At 49.6% G+C, this 21,038-nt stretch overlaps 2 protein-coding genes across 2 annotated transcripts; one reads left to right on the forward strand and one right to left on the reverse strand.

Moving 5' to 3' along the window:
- Positions 1–678: 678 nt before the first annotated feature.
- Positions 679–6,375, reverse strand: Nudt1 (nudix hydrolase 1). The gene is made up of 4 exons (XM_051161169.1): positions 6,326–6,375; positions 4,605–4,769; positions 3,768–3,913; positions 679–853 (listed from the first exon to the last, which is right to left on the reverse strand). Exons 2-4 carry the CDS (start codon positions 4,754–4,756, stop codon positions 681–683), a joined length of 471 nt encoding a protein of 156 aa, XP_051017126.1. The 5' UTR covers positions 4,757–4,769; positions 6,326–6,375; the 3' UTR covers positions 679–680.
- Positions 6,376–8,997: 2,622 nt separating this feature from the next.
- On the forward strand, positions 8,998–13,662 carry Mrm2 (mitochondrial rRNA methyltransferase 2). Its single transcript, XM_051161147.1, has 3 exons — positions 8,998–9,041; positions 9,534–9,823; positions 13,204–13,662. The coding sequence occupies exons 1-3, from the start codon at positions 9,034–9,036 to the stop codon at positions 13,638–13,640; spliced, it is 735 nt and encodes a 244-aa protein (XP_051017104.1). The 5' UTR covers positions 8,998–9,033; the 3' UTR covers positions 13,641–13,662.
- The last annotated feature ends 7,376 nt before the right edge of the window (positions 13,663–21,038 follow it).

The following is a 21,038-nucleotide window of genomic DNA, read 5'->3' on the forward strand; positions in this document are numbered from 1 at the left end:
ACCCCTATCTGGAGTCCTGGTCCTGGTTGGCAGCCCAGCCACCTGCCTGAGACACCATCCACATCAGCCTCCCCAGACCCATGGCTCTATTTCTCTCAATGGCACCTGCTCTCTGCAGATTTTCTTGGAGTGCCTGCTCTTGCCTGGCATCCTGCCCCTACCAAGCACTTCAGAGATTCTAGTTTTCCATTCAGATTGTGGCTCCTGCATGGAAAAAGTCCTCATCTTGTGCTCTGGCGTCCATCCACCCTGTTGGGGTAGTGTGATGGGACGAAGAATTGGCTGTCTCAGTGCCTGCCAGGATCTCTTTCTAGTCACCTGGACCACTCACTGTTCTCGATGCTGTAATCACATAACAACTTAGGGGAGCAAGGGTTTATTTTGGTTCACAGATCAAAGGGGTACAGTCCGTCATGGCAGCTAAGGCATAGTGGCAGCAGTGTCCTTAAGGCCCATCTTCCATTTCTCTGAGCCCCCTAGTGACTCAGTTTCCCCATCAGTGCTCTGCCTCCTAAAGGAGCTTAACCTTCTAAAACAGGACCAGCAGGTGGGGAGGAGGTATTCAGACATACTAGCGTATCGGTGCCATTTCACATTTCAACAACAACGCCCAGCAAACAGAAGATACCAGCCCCTCCATGCAGTGCCCTTGGCTGCGTAGCCACCTGAGCGTCTCTGCATTAGAATCCATCCACTTCACGCAGCGAGTAGTCGAGGATGGTGTCCTGACCCTGGAACTTGAAGTGCCCACAGAACTTCTTCCCCTGAAGCAGCAGAGGGAACCAGTAGCTGTCATCAGGCCACATGTCTGCAAAGGGGATCTGGTCCAGCTGAAACCACTGAGGGCGCATTTCTGGAACCGGGGGTCGGGGTGGGAGTGAGGAAGAACATTGATGTTAAACACGGATTTCGGCCAACCTGAGAGGGATTACCCCTGGGTCTGTGTGAACACGTATTTGGAGATTTTGTTCTGTTTGAGGCATGGTCTCACTATGTAGCCCTGGCTGGCCTTGAACACAGAGCTCTGTTACACATCTGAATGTGTCTCTGTGAACAGCGCTACACGTTTGTGGGTACCAGACAAGGCCAGAAGAGGAGCTGGAATTACAGCCAGTCACACGCTGCCCAGTGTAGGTGCTGGAGACTGAACTTGGGTCCTCTGGAAGACTAGGAAGTTCTCTTAACCATTGAGGTCTCTCTCCAGCTGTGTGGACCCTTTTGGTTGGTGTTACTTACCAAAAAGTTTTTTTTTTTTTAACAGGTTTTATATTATTTTTAACCACATGTATGCATGTATGTCTGCATGTGAGTGTAGGCACATGAGTCCAGGTGCCCAATAGAGGCCAGGGGCATTGGGTCCCCCTGAAGCTGGTATTAGTTGTGAGCCGTTTGATGTGGCTGTTGGGAACCAAACGTGGGTTCTCTGGAAGAGCAGTATGTGATCTTGACTGCTGAACCAACTTTCTGATATCCTCCCCCCTTTAAACATTCTGTAAAAACTCTTTTACGTGTATGAGTGCTTTGCCTGCGTATGATGTGCATGCAGTGCCTAGAGAGGCCGGAAGAGGCATCTGATTCCCCTGGGACTGGAGCTATGGACAGTTGTAAGCAGCCCTAAGGGCACTAGGAAAAGCACATGGGTCCTCTGCAAGAGCAGCAAGAGCTCCTAACCTCTGAGTTTGTTTTATTTTTTTGAGTCAGGTTTCTTTGGGTAACTCTGGCTGTCCTGGACTCACTCTATAGACCAGGCTGGCCTCAGAATCACAGAGATCCGCCTGTCTCTGCCTCCCTGAGTGCTGGGATTAAAGGAGTGCGCCACTGTGCCCGGCTCCCTTGGGAGTTTTTTGAGACAGGATTTCCATCCACACCGTAGCCCAAGCTGGTCTGGAATGAGTGGCAATCCTCCTGCCTCAGCTTCCTTGATGCTAGGATTAAGAATGAGCACCTCGGGCTGGAAAGATGGCTCAGAGGTTAAGAGTGCTGACTGCTCTTCCAAAAGTCCTGAATTCAATTCTCAGCAAACACATGGTGGTTCACAACCATATATAATGTAGATCTGGTGCCCTCTTCTGGCCTGTGGGTGTACACAGCAGAGTGCTGTATTCGTAATAAATAAATCTTAAAAAAAAAAAAAAGAGCACCACAAGCCGGGCATGGTGGCGCATGTCTTTAATCCCAGCACTCGGGAGGCAGAGGCAGACGGATCTCTGTGAGTTCAAGGCCAGCCTGGTCTAAAAATGAGTCCAGGACAGCCAGAGCTGTTACAGAGAGGAAACCCTTTTTCAAAAAACAAAACAAAACAAACACCCCTCTACCAAAAAATAAACAAGAATGCGCACCACTATACCTGGCTTATCTGAGAAACGATCCTGGCCTAATTTTATAGCTCAATGCTCATGACCAGCTGTTAGAATAAATTGCTATTGGTTCAGCCTAGGGAGCCAATAACCAACACAGAGTCTGAAACGTACTTTAAAGCTGCAAGCACTATGCCCGGCAAGAATCTAAACTGATTCTAATCTACTTGTAAACTAAAATAAACTACTCTAAACCTTATAACATACATATATCCCAAGCACTTGCCAATCTGATCTCTGGAGGCTTCTTCTACCTCATCCCTTCAACTGTCAACTGTCAATTCTTGGCTTCTCCCCCTCTCCAGGAAGTCCCGCCTTTCACTTCCTGTCTTTCTGCCCAGCTGATTGGCTAAACCGCTTTATCGACAGTTGTTACATCCACTCAAGACATTCGTCCACAACCAGCTCTTGCTTTTGGCTGGGTTACATAGCCCAGGCTGGCCTCGAACCCATTCTGTGGCCGTATACCCCGAGACTCAGTTTTTCTGCCTCAGATCCCGGGCTTATGTGCTTTATCATCATATCTGTTTACTATATTGTTTGTTTTTTGGGACCCAATCTTCTGTGCTGGGACTGCGGACAGGTAGAACCACACATGGGCCATGCTACTTGGGCATCCTGCCAACTGAGCCACACACCCCACTTCTCCCTTCCTTTCAAGGTTTTTTTCTTTTTTCTTTTTCTTTTTCTTTTCTTTTTGTTTTTTGGTTTTTTTGAGACAAGGTTTCTCTGTGTAGCCCTGGCTGAGCTGGAACTCACTCTGTAGAATAGGTTAGCCTCAAACTAAAGATTCCCCTGCCTCAGCCTCCCTAGCACTGGGACTAAAGGCCTACATCACTACTGCCTGGCGGCTGCTGCTGCTGCGGCCACTGCTTCCTCTTCCTCCTCCTCCTTTCTTCTTCAACAGGGCCTCTCGACGTAAATCAGGTTGGCTTTGAACTCACAGAGATGCTCTGTTTCTTCCTCCCGAGTGTTGGGATAAAAATGCATTTATGAATATGTGTAGCTGTTTCCATATTTCATAAAGTAAAGAAACGGGCTTAGCCGGGCTCCTTGGCGCACGCCTTTAATCCCAGCACTCTGGGAGGCAGAGGCGGGCGGATCTGTGAGTTCGAGGCCAGCCTGGTCTACAAAGTTAGTCCAGGATAGCCAAGGCTACACAGAGAGAAACCCAGTCTCAAAACAGAAGCAAAAACAAAGAAAAAAGAAAAAGTAATGGGCTCATACCCAGGCTACAAGGCTGCTTGGCCTAGCTGCCCCTGTTTCAGAAGGTAAGCAAAGGCAATAGGTAGGGACAGACATGTGGCCTACACTTGGCAAGGGCTGAGTCCTTTCTCCTAGGCAGGCAAGTGAGGCTGGGTACACTTGGCTGGCCATGGGGAGAAGGAGGGAGTAGGGCCCAAGGCTCACCGTCACTCTCTGTGGGCGTCCCATGCACATGGTCAGTAGAGAAGATATGCACGTCCATCAGCTCGGGGGAACCCACAAACTCGAATGAGATGTGGCCTACCTTGTGCAGTGCATCCACTGTCAGACCGCTTTCTTCCTGAAGCTCCCTGCGGCAGAGACGGGTAAGGAAGGCCATGGCTTAAGATAGCTCACGAGCGAGCAAAGCACGGCATCTGTGCGTGCTTACAGGGCTAGACCCATGCGACGGGAGCCTCAGGACTTGCGGGCTGCATTTCCAAGAGGATATCATGCAGAGGCGTTGCTATATCCAAGTCAGGAATCACCTTGAACGTTCAGGCATGATACTGTACACCTGTAATCCCAACACTCAGGAGGCCGAAGCAGGAAGATCTGGGGGTTTGAAACCAACCTGGGCCATATAACTCAGGGCTGGAGAGCCAACAGCATGTAGAAAAACCCTTTATGGGGGCTGGAGAGATGACTCAGTGGTTGGAAGCACTGGCTGCTCTCCCAGAGGACCTGGGTTCAATTCCCAGCAGCCACATGGCAGTTCACACTGTCTGGAACTCCAGTTTCAAGGGGATCTGACTCCCTCATACAGACATACATGTCAGCAAAACACCAATGCACATTAACCTTTAAAAAACATTTAAAAGCCAGGCATGGTAGCATCCACCTTTAATCCCAGCACTCTGGAAGTAAAGACAGGTGAATCTCTGTGAGGTCAAGGCCAGCCTGGTCTACCTAGCATCTGTAGGTCTCATGGGTATGTTCCTACCCTCCAGGTCTTTATCCCCAGCTAGGCTGGCTGTGTGGTCAGACCTCCCTTTTCCTCACCTCTTAGCGCCATCCTCAATGGTCTCCCCTTCTTGCACTTTGCCCCCAAAGCCATTCCAGCGGCCAGCACCAAAGCCCCTCTTCTTCATGCCCAGGAGAACTTGCTGAGGCTGCAGCACCAGCACCAGGGTATAGAGCCTGGAGGTACCCATGGTCTCCTAGGGCCTGTGAAGAGGATCAGAAAATAGGGTCTGTTAGAGTGTGCATCATATGTGTGAGCCCCATGAGAGGGAGACATATTCCGGGAGAGGTGAAAGGTGTGGTCCTTTGGCAATTCCTCAGCCACATGGTAAATCTTATGGCTTACTACGGCATGTGCAAATGTGCGTTTGAGCCCGCCTTTTCATTTATTATTATTATATAATTTTCTTTATGCAGTGCTGGGGAATGACACTCAGAGCCTTGAGCATGGTAGGCTAGTGCTCTACCACTGAGCCACACCACCAGCCCCTCTCTGGGGGATTCTAGACAGGTTTCCTACCACTGAGCCACACCCCAGCCCCTCATTGGGGGACTCTAGACAGGTTCCCTACCACTGAGCCACACCCCAGCCCCTCACTGGGGGATTCTAGGCAGGTGCTCTACCACTGAGCCACACCCCAACCCCTCCCTGGGGGACTCTAGGCAGGTGCTCTACCACTAAGCCACCTTCCCAGCCCCTTGAGCCATTTATTATTTTATCTTTTTCTTGGCCTAAACTGGCTAAAGGAATATCCAGAAACTGGGACACTTCTAAGAGATTGCAGTATATGAAAAAAGGAACCTGGATGAGGGCTAGATAAATGACGTTGGGTAAGAGCATTTGCTGCTCTTCCAGAGGACTGGGGTTCCATTCCTAGCACCCACATGGCAGCTCACAACAATCTATAACTCAACTTCCAGAGGATCTGGCACCCTTATCCAGACACATGCAGGCAAAACATCAATGCACATAAAATAAATCTTAAGAGCCGGGCGTGGTGGCACACGCCTTTAATCCCAGCACTCGGGAGGCAGAGGCAGGCGGATCGCTGTGAGTTCAAGGCCAGCCTGGTCTACAAAGTGAGTCCAGGATGGCCAAGGCTACACAGAGAAACCCTGTCTCCAAAAACAAAAACAAACAAACAAACAAACAAAAAAACAAAAAAACGTAAAAAACAAAACAAAGCAACTATACTCGGGCCAGGCACGGTGGTGCATGCCTTTAATCCCAGCACTCAAGAAGCAGAGGCAGATGCATCGATGTGAGTTCAAGGCCAGCGTAGTCTTCAAAGCGATTCTAGGACAGCCAAGGCTATCACAGAGAAACCTTATCTCAAAAAACAAAACAAAACCAAAAACCTATACTTATACAATATTAAATTAACTTTAAAAAAAAGAAAGGGAGGGAAGAAGGAAGAGGATGACGAGTAGCCTGTGTCCTTGTCCTGACAGTGACTTGCCCATGCCTGAAGCTCTGGCTTCCTAAGTCAGCCACCTCTTATTAAGCACCAGCTGTATACAGCTGTCTTTCCATATCCACAAGCGACTGGTGGATACCCCGACCTTGCCATGGATCCCAGAATCAAAGCATGGCAAAACGACTTCCCTGAAATGGCACATTCTCTGGCTTACTTTAAGCCTAGCACTAATACTACGTGAATAGTTTTCGTGGCGTGAGTAATGACAGGTGTCCACGTGATTTGTTTTGCAGGTATTTTAAATGAGTCATTCCATGTGGTCTAGTCTGGACTTCGACTCACCATCTTCCCACCTCGACAACCTGGGTGCTGGAATGACAGGCATGTAGCATCATGCCCAGCTACCTCAGTGAAGTGAGCCGGAGTGCATAGATTGGAATCTGGAAGAATTAGCTTGGCTAAGGTTCTGCCGCTTGACATCGTTTCAAACATACACTTCCCACCCTGCTTTCCCCTCTGCAAACGGCAATATCTTACCTTACAGACATTGGGTTTATTAAGTGGATTAGTGCTCATAAACAAGGCTAATTGGGATAGGAGGATGGTTTTGATTTGCTGATACTGAGCCCAGAGATATAAAATGGTTGTTTAGTCTTCTTTGTGTGTTATGTGTGCATCCCTGGCTGTGTGTGGAGATCACAGCTGACATTGGGTACCTTCCTCAATTGCTCTACGCTTTACATTTTTTTCATATTAAAAAAAAAGATTTATGATGGGCAGGGTGGTGCACGCCTTTAATCCCAGCACTTGGGAGGCAGAGCAGGGAGATTGCTGTGAGTTCGAGGCCAGCCTGGTCTACAGAGCGAGTCCAGGACAGCTATGGCAACACAGAGAAACCTTGTCTCAAATCCCCTCCCCGCAAAAAAGGTTTAGAGGGGGCTGAAGAGATGGCTCAGCAGTTAAGAACACTGGCTGCTCTTCCAAAGGACCTGGGTTCAGCTCCCAGCACCCACGTGGCACTTCATGGCTGTCTGTAATTACAGTTCTTGGGGCTCTGACACCTTCACACAGACATACATGCAGGCAAAATACCAATGCACTCAGCAGTCAGGAAACAGGCAGGGGGGGTCTACAAAGTGAATCCAGGGCAGCCAAGGCTACATAGAGAAATTCTGTCATGGAAAATTATCCCATGTGATGCATTAAGTGCGCATGGAGGTCAGAAGAGGGTGTTGGCTCCCCAGCAACTGAAGTTAGACAGTTAGCCACCATGTGCATGCTGGGAACTTGACCTTGGTCTTCTGCAGGAGCAGCCAGTGCTCTTTCCAGCCTCTAAAAAAGATTTTTACTTTTATTTACCATCCCCCCCCCCCTTATGTACATCTTCATGTGGCTACTCACGGAGGCCAGAAGAGAATGTTGGAGCCCCAGAAGCTGGAGTCACAGGCACCTTGCATGGGTGCTGGGAGTCAAAGTCAGGACCTCAAGTGCTTTTAACCACTGAGCCATCTCTCCAGCTGCATCCACATCATCATCATCATTATTGTTGTTATTATTTAAAGATGTATTATTTATTTATTATCATGTATACGGTGCTGTGCCTGCATGTACACCTGCATGCCAGAAGAGGGCATCAGATCACATTATATAGATGGCTGTGAGCCACCATGTGGTTGCTGGGAATTGAACTCAGGACCTCTGGAAGAGCAGTCAGTGCCCTTAATCTCTGAGCCATCTCTCCAGTCCCTATTTTATTTTATTTATTTATTTATTTTATTCTTTGGTTTTTCGAGACAGGGTTTCTCTGTGTAGCCTTGGCCATCCTGGACTCACTTTGTAGACCAGGCTGGCCTCGAACTCACAGCGATCAGGCTGCCTCTGCCTCCCGAGTGCTGGGATTAAAGGCGTGCGTCACCACGCCCGGCTCTAATTTATTATTTTTAAACAGGGTCTCTCAGGGCTGGAGAGATGGCTCAGAGGTTAAGAGCCCCGCTGGCTCTTCCAAAGTTCCTGAGTTCAATTCCCAGCAATCCCATGGTGGCTCACAACCATCTATATGCACTCTCCTGGCCTGCAGATGTAATACATAATAATAAATAAATAAGTAATAAATACACAGGGTCTCTCATTGAAGCCTGTAGCTCGTGGATTCAGTAAGATTAGCTGATTAGATTGCTCCAGGAACCCAATTGTCTCTGCCTCCCTGCACTGGGGTTACAGGTGTACGGCACATTGGCTTTTATGTGGGTTCTGGGGCTTGAATTCGGGTCTTCACGCACGTGAGGCAAGCATTTCACAGGCGTCCACCACCCCAGCTCCAATTAAGCTTGCTTTCAAAAGCTGCCCCAGTTAGTAAGACTAAGAACTAGGTAAACACTTTATTTCCTGAGGTGAAAACTGATGCTCAGTCTAAATGTGAAACGGGGTCAAATGGTAGAGCCTATAAAGTAAACTAGGGTGCCCTGGATGTCAGCTAAAGTAGCTTGTGAGAGATGGGAAATGGGGTACGTGTCAGGGAGCATTCAAATGCTAGGGTTTGGGGGTGCTGACAACCATCTGGTCTGAATTGAGGTCAACTGTTGCAAATGGTGGGAGGCGATGCACCTTGGAGTGCAGAGCCCAGGACCTGCCTGCAGGGAGCACTCTGCAAATGCTGTTCCTAGCTTACCCTTCCCGGAGCTATGCCCGGCTCAGCCTTTACAACCTGGCCCTGCCCCATCTTACCGCTCAGGTCCCAGGTCCTCTCTTCCTCTCATTTCTGCTCCCTACCTTCTGTAGTTTCCTGAGTCTCTCCAACCTCAGGTCTGCCCAGCACCCCAGTTTTCCTGATTGGCTTTAAGCCGCCCCCAAGTCTTTCTTCCAGCTCCCCTCTCCAGATATTCCCCAGTGCCCCAGCACCCCCCATACCCCGCGTCTCTCCCGCACACTTCTCCCAAGCACAGACAACCATCCATACCTGCGCGCGCCAGCTACAGCTTCCTGGGCGGGAGCTCGCGCTGGAAGGGAGGGCGGGACTTCCGGTGACGGGAGGATACTGCTTGCAAGCACCCATGGCCTGGTGAGTAGAGTTTGGGAGTCTGTCTGCACTGAAAGGGCGTGCGTGCGTGCGCGGGGTGGATTGACAGTATTCGGGAGCTCAGTGAATTGGGTCACAGAGGGGCGCTTACGACTTCTGTTCCGGGGTGTGTATGATGCTTATTCATGTACAGATGTGAGTTTGGTTTCCAACGTGGAAATAGTGTATGGGGCTGAGGACGTGGCTCAGCGGATAAAACATGCCCGAGGATTGGAGTTCCGATGCCCAGAACCCATTTCTGGGCTTGTGTGCTGACCAAATGTGAGGCCAGTGCTGGGAAGGCAGAGAAAGGGGTCCCCTGGAGCAAGCTGGCTAGCTACACTGGCTGGTTGGCGACCTTACATCAATATATGTAAGGCAGAGAGCAAGCCAGGAGGACATCCCTTGTTAACTTTGGGTTCCTGTTCGCACGCAGACCTGCCTGCCTGCCTCTCTGTGTCATGTCCCCCTGCCTAACTCCTTTCTCGCCACCAGGTACCGGAAGCTGGTGAGCATTCCCCTTAAGGTTCAGAGGTTCCACACAGCCGCGTGTCACTACAAGAGCAAGACTGGCGCCGAGCACCAGTGGCTGACGCGGCACCTAAAGGACCCGTTTGTGAAGGCTGCAAAGGTGGAGAGTTACCGCTGCCGCAGCGCCTTCAAACTCCTGGAGATGAACCGGAAGCATCGCATCCTGCGCCCTGGTCTCCGGGTGCTGGACTGCGGTGCCGCTCCAGGAGCCTGGAGTCAGGTGGCAGTGCAGGAAGTCAACGCCACAGGCGCAGGTGGGCCCTGCTTGTCACTTACTCCCAGCTCCTCTGGCTGCCAGGAGCCGGAGGGAATGCTAGTAAGCAGCGTTTCACCCAGAGGCATGTTTTGAGCAGCTAGATTGGTTTAGAGATGACAGTCAACAGAAATGGGACACAGGCTGGGGACGGAGATCCGTTGGTAAGGTAAATAGGTGTGCTGGCGCAGGCCTGTGATCCGAACTTTTGGGAGGCGTAGACAGGAAGTTTAGACGTTCCAGATCATCGTGGCGATGGCTTATCCAGCAGCGGTTCTCAACCTGTGGCTCGTGACCCCTGTAGTATATCAGAGATCCTGTGTACTAGATGTTTACATTACATAATTCATAACAGTAGCAAAATTACAGTTATGAAGTAGCAACGAAATAATTTTATAGCTGGGGTGGGGTCACTACAATGTGTGGAACTGTATTAAAGGGTTGCAGGGTTAGGAAGGTTGAGAGGCACTTGGCTTAGTGGATAAAAGGTGCTTACTGCTGCTAAGCATGATGGCCTGAGTTCTCTCCCCGAGACCTGGACGCTTGAACCTTGTTCTTTGGCCTCCACAAGTGTGTCATGGCGTGCAGCTACTTGCACACACACACACACACACACACACACACGATTAAATAAACAAAATATTGTTTACAAAAGAACAAAGAAGGGCTGGAGAGATGGCTCAGAAGTTAAGAGCACTGGCTGTTCTTCTAAAAGTCCTGAGTTCAGTTCCCAGCAACCACATGGCGGCTCATAACCATCTATTGTGAGAGCTGGTGTCTCATTCTGGTGTGCAGGCACACATACAGGCACAGTACTGTATACATAATAAATAAATAAAATCTTAAAAAAACAAAGAACAAAGAAGAAAACTAAAACTAGACCATATGAGTTCATGAGTTGGCAACTAGCCTGGGCTCTCTACCAAGTTCCTGTCTCAAAACAAAAAATCCCTACCAAACTAAACAATAACGTCTTAGTTTACTTTCTAATGCCATGACAAACACGGTGACCAAACCAACTTGGGTAGGAAGGGGTTTCTTTCCATTTATATGAAGGGAAGTCAGAGGCAGAAACTACAGCAGAGATCATAGGGGCACTCTGCCTACTGGCTTGCTTCTCCCAGCTTGCTCAGCCTGCTTTCTTACACAACTCAGGACCACCTGCCCAGGGGTGGGCCCCTCACATCAATCATCAACCAAGAAAAATGCCCTCTAGGCTAATCTGGAGGCATTTTCTCAATTGAGGTTGCATTGTTGTTGTTGTTATTATTCTTTATTATTATTATTATTATTATTATTATTATTATTATTATTATTATTATTATTATTATTATTATATTTAGATAGAATCTTCCAGGAGTACTATACCACATCCGTGTTTGAGCTTTGCTGGAGCTATTTTTTTCAGAGTGATCTGTTGGCAGGTGTGTTGGCTGGTCTTAAGTCAACTTGACACAAGCTAAAGTCATTTGAGAGGAGGGAACCTCCATTGAGCAAATGCCTCCATAAGATCCAGCTGTAGGGCATTTTCTAATTAGTGATTAATGGGGAGGGCCTAGTCTACTGTAGGTGGTACAATCCCTGGTGGCACACTCCCTTAATCCCAGCACTTGGGAGGCAGAGGCTGTTGGAGCTCTGTGAGTTCAAGGCCAACCTGGTCTACAAAGAGAGCGCTCCAGGACAGTCAAGGCTACACAGAGACACTCTGCCACAGAGAGAGAGAGACAGAGACAGAGACAGAGAGGGGAAAGGCTGAGCAGTAATGGGGAGCAAGCCAGTAGGCAGCACTCCTCCATGGTTTCTACATCAGTTCCTGCCTCCAGGGTCCTGCCCTGTGTGAGTTCCTGTTCTGGCTTCTTTCACTGGTACAGTGATATGAAAGTGTAAACCCTTTCCTCTCCAACTTGATTTTTGGTCATGATGTTTCATTGCAGGGATAGAAACCCTAATTAAAACAGCAGGATTTGGGAGCAGGACAGTAAATGTATCCCTGAGGTTCCCAGATTGTTTCCTCAAAGCGTAAGGTTCATGGAAGTCCCACTGGGGCTGCCATCTCCAGAGTCTCAGGAGAGATCTGCCTGAGGCTCTGGACTCCTCATTCTGGGACTGTGGTAGGCTGTAGTATGGTTTTGGGTCTTTTTCTTTCTTTTTCATTCTTTTCAAGACAGGGTCTCTCTGTGTAGCCCAGGCTGTTCTGGACTTGCTTTGTACACTAGGCTGGCCTCAAACTCACAGCGATCCGCCTGCCTCTGCCTCCCGAGTGTTGGCATTAAAGGCGTGTGCCACCACCACCACCGCCCAGCTGGCTGCGTGTGTTTAATAGGGACTTAATAATATTCTCTATGTGAAATAGTTCCCAAATAAGAAACAATAAACAGGCATACCTGTGACCCTAGCACTCTGGAGAGGAAGAGGAGTGGAGAGAACCAGGAATTCCAGGCCTATGTCACATGGTTCTCAAAGACCCAGCAGCCAAAAAGGAGGGGCTGGAGAGAACACCGCTCTCACAGACGACCCCGGGATGGTTCCTAGCAGTCATGCCAGGCAGCTCACAACCTCCTTACCTCTAGTTCCAAGCCTTGGACTCTACCGGCAGCTGCAGTCAAGTCCATGTTCACACATGCAAACACACAGGTGTAAATAAGTATAAAAACCAAAGCAAAACAGCAGAGTGTGGTCGCACATGCTTCTAGCATTTTAGAGACAGAGGCATTAGTCCTCTGAGTTTGGGGCCAGCCTGGTCTACCCAGTGAGGCTGTCTCAACGAATAAAAAGCAAACAAACCAACAGGGCTGTTGGAAGCTGGGTGTGGTGTTGCCCACCCACCTGTAACCTCACTCACTGTATTAAGACCCAAGCTTAAGTTTTGGGCCAGCCTGGGCTATCTAGTGAGATTCACATTTTAGAACCAATACAGTCAAAAATACAATAAAATGTTATTTAGAAGAATCTTTCTAGAGAAGCAGAGCCTGGGGTAGTGAGCTGACAGCAAAGTGGACTCAGCACCTTGACTGTGGTCTAACCTCCACCTAGTAGTCAGGATGATTGGCAGACCGTTTCCTCTTCAAGTCTCAGCTTTCCCAAGGGGTTTAGAGGGCCCCTTACCCCACGTCATTAGTCTTTTATCAACTTTGAGAGACAGGGCCTCGCTTGGTAGCGCAAAACAGCCTTGAGCTTGTGACAGTCTTCCTGCCTCAGGCTCCCAAGCGCTTGCCTTATAGGCCAGTGCCATTCCATCTGCCTCATGTGTCTTCATACAAAAAGCCTCTTTGCACATATATGCATGTTTGCTGTTTTCCTTGGCCCTGGTGCCTTTGCTTTGTGGCTTGTATTTTGGTAGGAAGATTCGTGGTGTAAGAATGTGTTCTGTTGCTTCCATAGACCCCAGCTCTCCTGTGGGTTTCGTGCTTGGGGTCGATCTTCTGCATATATTCGCTTTGGAAGGAGCAACGTTTCTATGCCCTGCTGATGTGACTGACCCCAGAACTTTGCAGAGAATTTTAGAACTACTTCCCAGAAGGAGAGCGGACGTGATTCTGAGTGACATGGCACCCAACGCCAGTGGAATCCGAGACCTTGATCACGACAGGCTCATCAGCTTGTGCCTTACCCTTGTGGCCTATGCTGTAGATATCCTACATCCCGGGGGCACGCTGCTGTGCAAAACCTGGGCCGGAAGTAAAAGCCACCTGCTACAAAAGAGACTGACCCAAGAATTCCAGAACACAAGGGTCGTGAAACCCGAGGCCAGCAGGAAGGAGTCCTCAGAGGTGTACCTCTTAGCCACACAGTACCGTGCAAGGAAGGGCTCTGCATAGCAGTGAGTCTGCCCTGCCCATCCGGGGGCACTTTCCTAAGCAAGGCTGGGTGGGATCTGAGCACCACTGTGGAAACGAACAGCTCCACAAGGTACCTCTCGGCTCTTAAAGAGATAGAAAAATGACAAAATGGGGCTAGCACGATGGCTCAGTGAGTAGCGGTGCTCGCTGCTGAGTCTGACGGCCTGACGCTTACGCACACACATGCACACACAATATGGACAAATATATTGGCACAAACCTAGCTATATCTCGGAAGAAAGACTCCAACTGAGTAACTGCCTCCGTCAGATTGGCCTGTGAGCAAGTGTGTGTGACATTTTTCTTGATTAACGGTTGACGTGGGAGGGCCCAACCCACTGGGAGCGTCCTACCCCTGCGCAGGTAGTCCTGAGTTGTATAAGAAAGCAGTGAGCTGGGCATGGTGGCGCACACCTTTAATCCCAGCACTCAGGAGGTAGAGGTAGGTGGATCTCTCCCTGAGTTTGAGGCCAGCCTGGTCTACAGATAAGTTCCAGGACAGCCAGGGCTACAGAAAGACCCTGTTTTGAAATAAATAAATAGTTGGATGGAAGGAGATCTGTTGGGTTAGGATCAAGGCTCAGCAGCAGAGAGCCTGAGTCTTGAAAACTAACTAACTGGTTGGATGGAGGGAGAAGGAACATATATATGTTGGGTTGGGATCAAGGCTCAGCAGCAGAGAGCCTGTCTAGTATGTGAAGGGCTCGGAGGAGATCCCTAGCACCCCCCAAACAAAAACAGACCTGCTATTCTAGGGCCACGGAGGGGAAAACAACAAAAGCAAAGAAACTCCTTTGCTGGACTGGGAGTGTGGCTCACTGGATAGCCTAGTTGCCTGGCATTTCTGAAGCCCTGCCTTCCATCCCCAGCACCGACTGCGTAGACCAGGCGTGGTTTCATCTGCCGGCAGTCCCAGCACTCGGCAGAAGGACCAGGAGTTCAAAATCAGCCTGGCTACAGAGCACGGCCGTGCCTGACTCTGTCCTCCTGGACCACCACCTTCAGCTCATAGACTCAGCGCTTGAGAGAAGCAGGAGTTCCCGGGCTGCCATCCCAGCACAGCAAGGACGTCCCCGCTGCGTGTTGACCGGTGGAAAGTGGCAAAGGCTGTATAGCTTCTCCGTCGTCTCTGGTGAACACTCTGAAAATGCTTCTTCAGGCAGAGACAGTCCCTAGCGCAGTTCGGGGGAGGCACTCGGTATGGGTTGGCCCCTAGGCTAGGAGTGTTTTGTTTTTGTTTTGTTTATTTATTTATTTTTTTTGGTGGAAGAATATATTGCTATGATACTTCAGCTCCAAAGACCATAAGCGTCATTGCCAAAGCAAGCGCCAAAGCGCTTCCCAGCTTTACAGGTGTGGATTGCATGGCTGTCATCATCATCCTTGAGTGTGTGTGTGTGTGTGTGTGTGTGTGTGTGTACCCGCGCATGCACGTGTGTATGAGTGCACATGTGGAGAGGCCAGTGATTGGCATCCAGTGTCTTCTTCAATTACTTCATTTTATTTACTGAGACGGGTCTTTCTGAACCCGGAACCCATGGATTGGGCTAGACTGTTTGGGCAGCGGACTCTCAGGAACACGTGACCGTCCTTTGACAATTTCATGCAGGTATATCAGGCATCCCTCTGAACCCGTAACTCCTTTAGCCTTTTCCTTTGAGTCCCTTTCTTCTGTTCCTGTCTGTCTGTTGGAGCAGGGACATCCGTGGGATCCTGGTTTTGAGCAATCACATGGCGCTCGGAAGGCTGCAGTTCAGCCTGTTATCCCACCACGTGGGAGGCCGAGACAGGGAATCTCGATGGTAGCTGGTTAGCTAGACCAACCAAACTGTGTGCTGGGGTTCTCACTGGGCCTGGTGGTCCACGCTTGTAGTCCCAGCACTTGGGAAGGCAGAGGCAGACAGATTTCTGTGAGTTCGAGGCCAGCCTGGTCTACAAAGCGAGTACAGGACAGCCAAGGCTACACAGAATCCCTGTCCTAACTGGCCTCCGCCCCGCGCAAAAAGGGAATCCTGTCTCAAAAAAAAAGAGTTGAAAACAAAGGTGACAATGACGTCAGCATCAAGCTTCCATATGCACACATACACACATGCATCTGCACACATGTGTGCTCACACATGAGAACCCACATCCAGACAAGCCACACACACACACGTAAAAAGTGACGGCTGACAAAAATGCTCCAGGTGGTACAGGCACTTGTCACCAACGCAGAAGGTCTGAGTTCAGTCTCCAAGACCTTCCTGGTGTAAGGAAAGGCCTGACTCCTGACAGCCGTCCCCTGATCTCCACACATGTACCACGGCACGCATGCATCCTGCTCCCTGCTCCCCACAGCAAAGAAGTAAATGTTGAACAAAAGCAAACAAAACACCACAAACAGCTGGGCGGTGGTGGGACAGGCAGGTGGATCTCTGTGAATTTGAGACCATCCTGGTCTACAGAGCAAGTTCCAGGACAGTCAGGGCTACAAAGAGAAACCTTGTCTCAAAAAAAACCCAAAACCAAAACCATCAAAACAAAACAACACCCCCCCACCCCCGCAAACTTGGAGGAGCTGGAGAGTGAGCCCTGAGGTTAAGAACTATTCCTCCTGAGGACCCACATTCAAGTGTCAGCACTCTCATGGTGAGTCACAACCATCAGTGTCTGTGTCTCTATTCCCGGGGGGATCTGGTGCCCTCTTCTGGTTTTCCTGGGCACTGCATTATTGTGCACAGACCTACATTCCAGCAAGCCCCGCCCCCACCCCACCCACCACGTAAAAAAAATTAAAAACCAAAACATGGGAAGAACCACACAGAGAAATAGGATGTGGTAGTTGTTTCACTGCCGCCAGCAGTTCTTCCAGCTGTCAAAGTGTCTCTCTGCACTAGCCACGGGCCAGTGGGGCAGTCTGCGGAAAGCGCTGCTTCCACTCCGGCCTGGGTGAAAATGGCTGCTAGAGTTCACAGAGGCTCCTTGTGGCAAAACGTCTGGCACAGGGTGTTTGAAGCAGTCGGGGCATTTGAAGCCGCTGTTGGCTTCAAAGCAGTTGCAGTGTTGCTGTGTAGCTTCCCCAATGGGTCTGGAGAGGGTTCAAAACAGCTGGACTGCCGTGAGGGCACACTTGCTGACTGCCCAAAAAGGGTAATGGAAGGAGGAATGCTTTTCAACCAGAAAATGTTGAGGCAAAACATGGCTTTCACCTCAAAGTGGGTCACAGTTTATTCTGACGCCCAACCTGAATGACTGTGGCTCAGGAACACACATTTAAGTCACTCCAAATCTCATGGTCTGGCATCATAGAAGTCTGATTTTTTTATTTTTGAGACAGGGTCTGTCTGTGTTAGCTTTGGCTATCCTGGACTCACTTTGTAGACCAGGCTGGCCTCGAACTCACAGTGATCCACCTGCCTCTGCCTCCCAAGTGCTGGGATTAAAGGCGTGCGCCACCATGCCCAGCTTCAAAGATAAGTATTAATTAAGCTGTAAACCTACAACCTCCCAACCTTCCCACAAACCCTGGCCCGCTAATCAGTCAGCACTGCAGAAGGTCAGCTGAAAATACAAGTTTTTTTTTTTTTTTTTCTGGAAAGTTCCCTTCCTGAAGATACACTGTCGGGGCTGCAGAGTTGGCTCAGTGGTTAAGAGTACTTGGTCTTGTGAAGGACCCAAGTTCAATTCCCAGCATCCACATGGAGGCTCACCACATCCTCAAGCACCAGGCATGCATGTGGCGCACAGACAGACATGCAAGGCAAAGCACTCATATCAATAAAATCTAGAAGCCAAAACAAAACACCACTGTTAAACCTGCTGTAGTGGTGGATGCCTTTAATCCTGCCACTTGGGAGGCTGCGGTCCGGAAAACCTGTCTTGAAAAGCCAAAACCAAACCAACCCTACCTCCCTCCTCCCCATAAATACATTGTTGTCAGAGATACACTGTTTACACTGTTATCTAGAAGATTCCATTATCAAGGATGGGAAAAATGTTGCATCAATTAGGATTGACCTGCCTTCCCTGCCTCAGAGCTCTTCCTCTATGCAGAGCCCTGGGGAGGTAGCTTCCTTTGGATTTCTGGTGGGTACAGGAAAGAGTACAAGGCGGTAGTCACTGAAGACCACACTGTAGAGCTGGGTGTGCATGTTTTCACACACCTGTAAAACAAGTAATTCAGGAGCCCAAGGAGGACCGAGAGTTAAAGGACAAGCTGGACGACTTAACAAGACCCTGTCAAATTCAAACTAAAGACTTGCTGGGAAGGCAATTCAGTGGCAGAGCTCTAACTTAGTGAACAAAACCAAGAAAAAACAAACAAACAAACAAACAAATCCCAGGCTGGGCAAAGTGGTCCACACCTTTAATCCCAACTCTAGGGGAGACAGAGGCAGGAGGATCTCTGTGAGTTTGAGGCCTGCCTGCTCTACATTGTGAGTTCTGGGACAGCCAAGGCTACACAGTGAGACTGTCTCAAAAAAAAAAATCAAAACCAACCAACCAACCACCACCACTACCACCACCCCCAAAACCCTAAATCCCACTCAGACACATGGCACATGCTTGTCATCCCAAGATTAAGAGATTTAGTGTCACAGATTGGCTCTGTCCCAACAAGCCACATGTGGCCATTTGTCCTTAATAACTTAAAAGAGCCAAATTAAAGCCGGCCGTGGTGGTGCACGCCTTTAATCCCAGCACTCGGGAGGAAGAGGCAGGTGGATCGCTGTGAGTTCGAGGCCAGCCTGGTCTACAAAGTGAGTCCAGGACGGCCAAGGCTACACGGAGAAACCCTGTCTCGAGGAAAAAAAAAAGGGGGCCAAATTAAAAGTGACTGAGAAAAAGGAGATTTCTTCAATGTGGCCCTGATGGGAAGAAGGACACAGAGCTCCAAGCTGTCCCCAAGTCCCAGTGTCAGGGTGTTGGGGTTGAAATGGAAGGCCGGAAGAGACAGGCTTGAGGAAGCCATCTAGCCTGGCTGTGGTCGGTCCCATGCCTGTCTTAGCTCCAAGTCTTTCCTCACCTTCAGCTAACAGCCTATACATCATTTTCTTGGAGATAAATTCTTCTGGTGACTGCCCCCTGGATTTCAGCATTTTCTCCTTCCCGAAGTACAGCCTTAGGAGGAGTCTAATATCTTGGGACTCTTTGCTTCAATAGCTTGATAGCCAAAAGGAGACTCGAGGGGCAGAACAGTTTCACCAGCATCCAGAAGGCTGATGTATTGCTGTGAGTTCCAGGCCAACCTGGGCTACAGGGTAAGATTCTGTTTCTCAGAGGTTGACCCCAAGCAGAGCATTTATCTCAAAAAAGATGAGAGATCCTCTCCCCGCAACCCAGGGTTTGTCTGTGTAGCCCTGGGTCCTGGAACTCCCTTTGTAGACCAAGCTGGCCTCGAACTCACAGAGATCTGCTTGCCTCTGCCTCCTGAGTGCTGGGATTAATAGGCATGTGCCACCATGACCGGGTTAGAGAGATAGTTTATTCTTGAGCAAAATATGACTATGTCCCAGAAACACAGACTTAGGTTACCCTAAATTCTATGTTCCATCACGGGAGCAGTAAGGAAGTTTTTTTTTTTTTTTTTAATAATAACAGAACAAAGGGGCCTGAAGAGATGGCTCAGAGGTTAAGGATACTGAATGTTTCTCCAGAGATCCTGAGTTCAAGTCCCAGCAACCACATGGTGGCTCACAACCATCTGTGATGAGATTTGGTGCCCTCTTCTGGCCTGCAGGTGTACATAATAATAAATAAATCTTAAAAAAAAAAAAATAACAGAACAAAGAAAGCTATGAATCAAGGTACTTTAAAACCATATTGGTGAGTGGGGGCCTGGAGAAATGGCTCAGGGGTTAAGAGCCCTGGCTCCTCTTCCAGAAGACCCAGATTCAATTCTCAGCACCCACACATTGGCTCACAAGCATCTGTAACTCCAGTTCCAAGGGGGTCTGTGTCATCAGCTGGTCTCCGTGGGCACCATGCATGCCCACAAGACACCCATACACACAATAATAAAACATAAAAAGGAAGACATTGGTGGAAGCGTGAAGTAGGCGGTTACAGCAAAGCAGAGAAATCGCAAGCTATGTGCTTCACTTGCTGTGTGAGGGGTTTGGGTTGGTACAAACTGGGTTTTAATATATTCCAAGAGGTTTTTAAAAATCCGTTAGTCACAACATGTTAGAGCTGACACAGACGGGTGAGCAATGGCTGTACATGCAGGCAGAGCACTGTATACATAATAAAGAAAAATTTAAAAAAATTGCCAAAGAGCTGGGCGTGGTGGCGCATGCCTTTAATCCCAGCAACTCGGGAGGCAGAGGCAGGTGGATCCCTGTGAGTTCAAGACCAGCCTGGTCTACAAAGCGAGTCCAGGACAGCCAAGGCTACACAGAGTAACCCTGTCTCAAAAAACAAAACAAAACAAAACAAAAATTGCCGAAGACAAACAGAACAACCTGTGTGTACATAGTAGCAAGACTCAGAGAAAAATTCAACTTTCCTAAAATTTGTTTCCTCTCCATGCCCAGCGGTGGTGGTGCACACCTTTAATCCCAGCAGACAGGCAGGGCAGCCTGGTCTACAGAGCAAGTTCCTTTACAGCCAGGGCTGCACAGAGAAAAGCCTGTCTCAAAACCAAACCAAACCAAACAAACCAAACCATTTGTTCCCTCTAGGCGGTGCTACTCCACACATTACGGCACACTCAGTGGGCATAAAAGATTACCCTGAGGGCCAGTGGCACACCCTGCATCAGTCCCCTTGGCCGCATCCAACTTCAGGGCACGACTAGGTGGCGCACATATTCTATTCTTTACGGTTCTCTTTCTCAGATCTCGCGACACCCCTAATGGAAGTCTCGCGAGACTCGGGTGCGGGCGGAGAGGAGGGAGATCTGAGCGGCTGCTGCCGGACCGGACTGCTCGGCTGAGGTTAGTGACAGAGTGGCCCGCTATGCGTGTCTCGCGGGCGCTGCGCGCTCTGCCGGGTCGTAACGAGGCCACGGGAGCGGAGCTGCCTGCCGCGATCTGGCACGCACACTGTCCAGGTCGGGTCCTGTCGCGCGCCTCCCCTTTTCAGGGTCTTGGGTGTCTCGCTCCCGGGGCCGCTGTGGACGTCCTCTCAACGCCGGGGTCCCACTGCAGGGAGCGGGGAGGCGTGCCTGGTCCGGTGGGGCGGGTGGCCCGCTGTAGGCTGAAGGGCTCCTGGATCGGAGTCGGTTAGCACTTTACACCCTTGTAAGTCTTGGGGATCGAACTCAGGTTGACAGACTTGGCGGCTGAGTGAGCCGCTGAGTCGTATGTCAAAGCCACCTTATTGTTTCGTTACCTATTTTCTTATGGCTGTATTAGTGATTGAATCTGGGACCTCGTGGATATTAGTCAAGCACCG

The sequence above is a fragment of the Acomys russatus genome, chromosome 19, assembly GCF_903995435.1.
Source record: "Acomys russatus chromosome 19, mAcoRus1.1, whole genome shotgun sequence".
NCBI classification, from domain to species: Eukaryota; Metazoa; Chordata; class Mammalia; order Rodentia; family Muridae; genus Acomys; species Acomys russatus.

What these genes read in the sequence shown, in the direction of transcription:
- Nudt1 (XM_051161169.1), bottom strand. Translation starts at nt 4,756, where the DNA reads ATGGGTACCTCCAGGCTCTATACCCTGGTGCTGGTGCTGCAGCCTCAG. An exon ending in ATTGAGGATGGCGCTAAGAG is followed by an intron (nt 3,914 to 4,604) that starts GTGAGGAAAAGG and finishes TCTCTGCCGCAG; the next exon opens with GGAGCTTCAGGAAGAAAGCG. An exon ending in GACGCCCACAGAGAGTGACG is followed by an intron (nt 854 to 3,767) that starts GTGAGCCTTGGG and finishes CCCCGGTTCCAG; the next exon opens with AAATGCGCCCTCAGTGGTTT.
- Mrm2 (XM_051161147.1), top strand. An exon ending in AGTCAACGCCACAGGCGCAG is followed by an intron (nt 9,824 to 13,203) that starts GTGGGCCCTGCT and finishes TTGCTTCCATAG; the next exon opens with ACCCCAGCTCTCCTGTGGGT.